The sequence below is a fragment of the Branchiostoma floridae genome, chromosome 17, assembly GCF_000003815.2.
Source record: "Branchiostoma floridae strain S238N-H82 chromosome 17, Bfl_VNyyK, whole genome shotgun sequence".
In the NCBI taxonomy this organism is placed as follows: Eukaryota; Metazoa; Chordata; class Leptocardii; order Amphioxiformes; family Branchiostomatidae; genus Branchiostoma; species Branchiostoma floridae.
This window is the reverse complement of record NC_049995.1, coordinates 14922091-14929690: the sequence shown is the minus strand read 5'-3', so window position 1 is coordinate 14929690 and position 7600 is coordinate 14922091. Positions and strand designations below refer to the sequence as shown.

Here is a 7600-nt window from a genome sequence, read left to right as displayed (position 1 = left end):
GGCTTTAGTTTAAGTATTAATCTTCAAAGCAGAATTAGGAAGAGAGTTAAGTCCTCCATCTCTGACTGCCTTGATTTTTTTTCATTTTATTTTTCGTCTCCAGATCTACTCCTTCCCGTTGACGTTCATGTCGCTGGTGACGGTGTTTGCCGCCATCATCCTCGCGCTGATGTCACGCATCATCGTGCAGGAGATGAGCTTCACGCAGCCAGCTACCACCCCCTCGATCACCCTTGCACCATAGTGGACTCTTCCTGCAGCCTGCTGCCACTCCCGCACCATAGTGGACTCTTCCTGCCATCACCCTTGGACCATAGTGGACTCTTCCTGCCATCACCCTCGCACCGTATTGGACTGTTCCTGTTCTTTCTTTCTTTCTTCCTTTAGTGTCCACGATCATTATGTTGATCATTATGGCACAGTTTTATTCTAATGTCCTATCCGACGGCCGGCCGTATATACTATAGCCGAAGCTAGGTACCTGCAAGTGAACGAAGAGGGGAAAGTCAATTGTAAAGTGCCTCCCCAATGGCACACGATTGGTGACACAGCAGGGTTCAAACTCAGGACCACCCCTGCGATCACCCTCGCACCGTAGAGCACGTCACCGGAACGTACTGCGCCTGCGCAAACCCTGGTAGTTTGGGGCTTGGTTTGGTCAACGTTGCATTAAAATCCCGCTTGTTGCACAGTATATGTTAGAGACATGGTTTCGTGTAAAACGTACACGGAGTTTTACCCTTATATACGCACGTACTTTCTTAAATGCGGCCCTTTAGTAAACCGGGGTTTAGCAAGGTTTAGCATGTCTATACTTTTCGCGCAGGCGCAGTACGTTCTGGTGACGTGCTGCACTGTAGTGGACTCTTTCCCTTTCTGTCGAAACAATCATCTTTTATAATACAGCGGCAGCAAAATACTTCTATAGGGGCAATATTGCTTAGTAATACCTAATTTTCAGTACTTGGAGTAATTGGAGGTGCAACAATACTAGGCGATTGCCCGGGGCATGCTCCCCTGGGAAAGTTTTGAATTCTGGACCCCTACGACCACCCCCGCACCTTAGTGGACTCTTCCCCTTCTGCTCACGCCATCATCTTGTATACACCTTTCTCATGCGGCGGCCATGATAGATCTAAAACGAGTTCAATGTGGCAAACAAAAGGCTGTCCATCATAATTAGCAGTTCGACCAATGGTAGCCTGCCAATTTGGAAATCGACCAATAAGTGAATGGCTGCAAATTCCTTAAAAATTTGCATTATTATGTTGTTATTTTGCATCTCTTAAGGGACTATGGGGTCAGTCTACACTACTCTAAATTGCTACATCTTTCGGTGCATAACACTTCTTGTAATATTTATCATTCCATCTTATATCATGAAAATTTGTGTGGTTTGGGGGAAAACTAAATGGGACCTGATTTTAGAAATAAGTTTTGTCTGTTTGCCTCATTGACCTCTTCTTCGATCTATCATGGCCGCCGCGTGAGAAAGGTGTATAATACAGAGGCAGTGGCACCAACATTCTTTTTGAGGGTGACCTAATGATGAATGAAATACAAATAATCAAAAGTATTTTGCATTGTGCTTAGTTGAAAAGAACCAAATGTAACATGATTTCAATCAATTTTTTAAATTTACTTAAGGTTCACGGCAAAACAAGGCTCATGGAGCGACTCAACCATTTTGGGTTACAATACTGTATTGTGAAGAGAGATGTCTGTTAACCCTTAGCTTGACTTAAACAGTTTCAGATTGTACCCCATGGGGAAGCAAGTCTGTGGAAGCTTATTCCATAGCGATGTTGTTCTAGGAAAAAAAGCTCTCAGCGTGGGACTTCCTCCTGTTAGTAGAATTGTGGAGAAAAAAGGATGCTTTGCTTCCGTGGAAGTGGCAAAACTGGTTCTCGCAGAGAAAGTTCGTATTGGAGGCACAAATGAGTGAAGTTCTGCCGAGCATTTACCATGGAAGTGGTAAATATGGAAATCAATCAAGTGTTGTATAATTAATGAGCAGCATAGAAGGATAAAGTAGCACACTTACAACATGTTGTGACACACAGTTATCTCAATGTATCGGAAATGTATCCTTATAAACCAAACTTCAGACTATATGTTTATTACAGATATACATGCAGATTTTCTTTTGAAATGTCTAATAGTTTGAGTGTTTTTGATGTTTAGAACATCACATTCTACTTTTGTCTACTGCTTGTAAATACTTTTGTTTCAATTCTTGAAAAAATATCAGTTTTCTATTGTAGATTCCATATCAGAAATGATATTAAAGCTTTATATCTGCTGTACGTTTATGACTTGAAGGTTGCAATACTGTCAATGGTGTTTTAGTTGCTGTTCTGTGGAAGTTCGCTAGGGGGCAGTTCTGTATAGCCATATTGACGTCTGAGTCACCATTTGACATTGATAAAGTATAAGAAAGGAATGACGTAAATAAGCATATAACTCTTAGCGTAAATCAACTTAAGCTAAGGGCACAACCCACCGTACGTGCAATTTGTCCGAAGGTTTTTTTTTGGAGGCCATTTCTGAAAACGTTAAGGCTGTACAGGGCAGGCGCGTCGTCCGTACTGGCACGTACGAAGTTTTGCCTGCTGGTAAAGTTTGCGGCCTGTCTGCGTGCTCCAAAATTCGTCGGATTCCCTACGAGTTGGTACGTAGGCGGCACTTACCACTTACGGATACCAAAAGATTGCCCGCGTTTTGGCACGTAGACAGCACGTATTTGGACGTACGGCGGGTTGTGCTATAGCTTTAATGAATCTAACGTTACAATCTTTTGCATGATGGTGACGGGCTTTCAGTAGAAATGTACTTACTGAAACTTGGTAGGTTATGGTTAAAATGTTTTCGGACTCTTGATGAGGACAAATGATATGTACTGCATCAATAACGGCTGTCAGTTGTAGCCCTGAGGGGCGTAAATGACGGTAGTCATGGATACGGTAGCCATGGAGACCAGCCCTGCCGTGCAGACAATCTTTACGTTGCTGCAAGTAATCTCGAACCAGATCCACGGTGCGTAATGTATAGTATCAAACTTCCCGTAGGTGCCCGTTTGACTCCCTTGGCCGGCTACGCTCCTTGGCCAGCTTTGATACTATCTTATGGCACCGTAGGATCTGCTTGGAGATTAGCTGCAAGGGGAGATGATTCGCCATCCAAATGATCCAATACTCTCTGCGAAGATATGTATATTTCATGCATCTTTGCTCATTCATCGTTGCAGCAAGTTGATCTTTTAGTAAACCCCCATTGTGACACGTTTTCACGCACATCTCTCTCTTTCTCTGTCTCTCTTTCTTTGTCTCTCTTTCTCTCTCTGTATGTCTGTCCCTCTCTCTCTCTCTCTCTCTCTCTCTCTCTCTTTGTCTGTCTGTCTCTTTCTCTGACTGTCTGTCTGTCTCTCTCTCTTTGTCTCTCTTTCTCTGACTGTCTCTCTCTCTCTCTTTATGTCTGTCTCTCTATCTTTCTCTGTCCGTTTCTCTCCCTCCTCTCTCTCTCTCTCTCTCTCTCTCTCTCTCTCTCTATATATATATATATATATATATATATGTACTAGTATATACCTTACCTTGTACTATGCCGTGTACAAGATAGAACAGGACACATTCATATAGTAGCCCAAAACCTTTATTTTAAACCAAAGAACCCAAAGATCCCACATAAGAAAACGTTTCAAGTTGCTCTATAAGGACAATACATTGCTCTTCTTCAACAAAATAAAGACGAGTAAATGCATACTTGTTTTGTTACCATTGCTAACGTTATATCAAGCTGACAATGCAAGTAACTGCTACGGTATTGGTTAAGTTTTTATTCAAGTTTTGATCGATCCAAATTGGATTGGTGATACTGCCATACAATGTATGTATTTAATGTTTCAAGATTTCCTATAAGGAAAAAACTCCCCAAAGCATTTAAAGACATTATGAGTAACAATACGAGATTTTAAGTCTGCCGTGCCCACTTATGAAAAAAGAAAAACACCTACTGATAAGAAGTAATGACAACACTATTGTTGCAGTAGCCGCCATAGAAGGATTTCTAGTCTGGGCTTTTTCAGAATATCATGTGTTGTTTCTGATCGTGTGTCTTTACTGACTGTACCTGGTTTCAAATAGTCTGAAGTCGTACGTTTTTGTTGAAAAAGCCCAATCAAAAAGCCTGCCATGGAGGAATTTGCCGCAGTCTGTTTCAAGCCGATCTAAGACGACCACACAGGAATCTTTCCAAGCAGATGTTGAGAAAAGAAAGCTTTTCTGTCAGTGCCTACCCCCGACACCCATACATGGTTGGTATATGATAACAATCATCATGACAATGACAATGATACTGTTATGTACCAACCAAGCATGGGTACTAACGGGGAACTGTCAACCTTCTGGACGATTTTCTGCCCAACATCTGCTTGGAGAATGACCTGATTTGTTGTCTAAGCCAGCTCGTAGAACGCCTTCTCCCTCTCGTCCAGGGTGACTTCGGTCTTGGAAGCCTTCACGTGGCACTTGCGGTACACGAAGACCGGCTGCTTCTTCATGAGATCGGCTGAAAAGGGCTTGTCGAAGATGTAGTGGCTCGACACTCGGGCCCTGTAGCGCTTCCCATTCTGCAGGCTGGAAGGAGGTAGGAACAAAAAGTTAGAACTCTTCATGTGCAATGAGCTGTGTTAATCTCCGTTCTTTGGAAACATCCATAACAGTTCACGTATCATAAGTCATAAAATGGAAACATTTAACGCAAACATTTAAACAATGAACGCAAACCAATGTACATTGTACCTTTGCTTTAAAATGTACACTCGATACCTCGGAAACAGCAATACAATGCATGAATCAGCGAAGTTTTAGCGAAAAAAAACGAACATATCCAGAACTTAAAATCAGACAGTCTGCTGCAGTTCAAAACGAGCTGATAGTGACCCAAAATCTAAACCTTTCGCGGTCCCATCAAATAACTACCTACATTCCAAATATCAAGACTAGCACTGTTCATCTAAGCCATCTCGAGTTCTGTCGTTCATCTAGAAACATACAAACAATCACTACAAAAACATACCCTGGCGAAGGTGGTAAAGACTTACTTGTAACTCCAGTCGAAGCTGTCCACGATGGTGTTGTTGTTAAGATACGTCTTCTTGGACACGCAGCCGTCCTGGTCGACAATCTGGCTGGTCATGACTGGGCCGTCGTCAGGGAAACCGCTTCCCATCAGCTGAGGCAGGAAAACATGAAGATTTTTGTTGGATGTCGAACTCTTCGGCTCTTACCAACCCGGCCCAACTCCCTAGCCCAGGTCTAATCCTAACGCTATCCTTGGCCGAGTTTACCAAGGAGTTGGGCCGAGCTGACCTGAATGTTGGACCGGACCAACGGAAGCAATTTGTGCTGGGCGTAAAATTAATGGAGTCATTGTGGTTTTACATGAGGTCGCTACAAACAATGCAATCCCTCACACACAACATGTTCAAGTGAAGTCCAGCACTGGGTTTCCATCTCCGTACAGAAGTTTCCTATTGGAGTGTTGAAAACATTTTACTATTTTCCAAATGTATAGAGTCTGAGATTTCAGTCCAACACCCTATCCCTAGTCTTACCCTAACACTATCCTTGGCCGAGATTACCAAGGTGTTGGGCCGAGTTGACCGGGATGTTGGACAGGCTCGCGTAAAATGAATGGAGTCATTGTGGTCTTACTCGAGGTCGCTACAAACAATGCAATCCCTCACAACATGCTCAAATACTAGTACCCCTGCCTAAAATTCTTAGTGTCTAAAACAATTTACTTTTTTTTCTTCAAAATTTAGAGTCTGAGAAAGTTTCAGCAAAACTTACCTTCATGTCGGCCTTGATATGGGAACCCTCGTAGGAGTACTTAAACTCGGTAGTCAGCTTGCCTCCGTCTTCAAAGTCGAACACGCGGTAGACTGCATACCTGAAAATTAAAGAAAAATTATAAACCAGATAAATTCACGCTGCAGTAATCTATTAAGCCGCTAGGGAGCCCATGATAGAACTTTTCTGATAAGTACGATGCAAAAACAAATTCAAAATCGAATTCAACTATCATGAAAAAAAGACAGAAAGAAGACCACAAAGAAAAACTTACCCCGATCCTTCCAACATGGAGGTCTGGAAAGGCGAGGGTCCGTCCGGGTAGGGGAGGTACTGGTAGTACCCGTACCCGAGGTGGGGGATCATCAAGTAGGGAGAGAACTTCAGGGCACCCTTGGTGGATTTCGCTGTGGTCACCAGCGAGCCCTGTAAAGAGGGTTACAAGACTTCCTTAGAACTTTTTAAGGCCGAAGCCGAGGCTTGACATTTAGCACCGGTATCAGGACATTTCGGCCTCTCGCCGATCAGGACGATTCGGCCCCAGGTCCAGGACTGCTCGGGGTATAGCTAATGGTTATGCGATATGTTTATGGCTACAGTAAGGGGTAGGGTTAGGGTTAGGGATAGTTTTAGAGTTAGGGTTAGGTTAGAGTAAGGACAAGAGTTGAGTAAAGATTCAGATTAGGGTAAGAGCTATGCGCCCTTTCCTCAGTCCAAGACATGGAGCCGAATCGTTCTGCTCGGCTAGGGCCCGAACTGCCAGGTGCCGAAATGTCCGACGCGCTGAGGACCTCCTCGCGACTTTGCTCCCGACAACTACCGAACTTTCACCCTTAGAAAGAAGTAACCGGTATCTTAAACATAAATACACAATAACCGCTTATTAATAGCAGCATATAAGAAAGTCTATGTCAAAGAAAAAGCAGAAACGACAAACTTACGGCGTTCGGGTCGCCTTTTCCTCCCCCCACCATGTCGAACTCGTGGCCGTTGATGGAGCCGTGAAGGTGGATGTCGTGGGTTGCGGGCAGAGGCTAAAATGATGATAAATTTAAAAAATGTTAAAAAAAAGAAGATGACAAACAAAGCAAGGCAATTGAAGGATGAGAGGAGTGGCTTGAAAATGCCGACGAATTGCACACAGAAACTTTTCTGCCACATTTTTGTGCGCCACTTTACAAACGAGCTGAAAATATCGACAATGATACCGAAAAAAAGGCCAGAAACTTTGACGCTGAAAGAGCACACAGCTATACATCGGCACCAGGAGTATTTCACAAGATTTGAATGGCAAAAATGAGAGCAAATCTGAAGAAAAGTTCTTACCATGGTTGCGCGGATCTTTGCTGGTCTCGGATGAACTCGGGAAGACAGCTTGTTCGGGAAGTGCGGTGCGGTCCCCGGCAGAGCCTTTTTATGCCGTTCTCTTGTGTAACGTGTGGGAGGAGTTTCCTTGGGGGAGGAGTCAGTTTGGCAGTGATGTATCGAGCTGTGCCTCCCAGCTATAGACTCAACCATTATGAAACCGCCTGTCAGCAAATTGGTAGAATGATGATGAATATGTTAATTCTTTTGTTCCTGCTGTAATATTTTTCTCTCTCCCCCTCTCTCTCCCCCTCTCTCTCCATCTCTCTTTCTCTCTCTCTCTCACTCTCTCTCTCTCTCTTTGTGAACACGATAGTTCGAGAAGACCTAGTTTATAATCTAAAAGGTAAAAGGTAAAAGAAAGTACGAGTAGCTTAGGAAGT

General features: G+C 43.5%; 1 protein-coding gene across 1 annotated transcript; it reads right to left on the bottom strand.

Annotated features, from left to right (window-relative positions):
* Positions 1–3633: 3633 nt before the first annotated feature.
* LOC118404047 (red fluorescent protein drFP583-like) lies at positions 3634–7385 on the bottom strand. Its single transcript, XM_035803000.1, has 6 exons — positions 7179–7385; positions 6794–6886; positions 6127–6278; positions 5853–5952; positions 5102–5232; positions 3634–4634 (listed from the first exon to the last, which is right to left on the bottom strand). The coding sequence occupies exons 1-6, from the start codon at positions 7368–7370 to the stop codon at positions 4454–4456; spliced, it is 849 nt and encodes a 282-aa protein (XP_035658893.1). The 5' UTR covers positions 7371–7385; the 3' UTR covers positions 3634–4453.
* Positions 7386–7600: the final 215 nt, after the last annotated feature.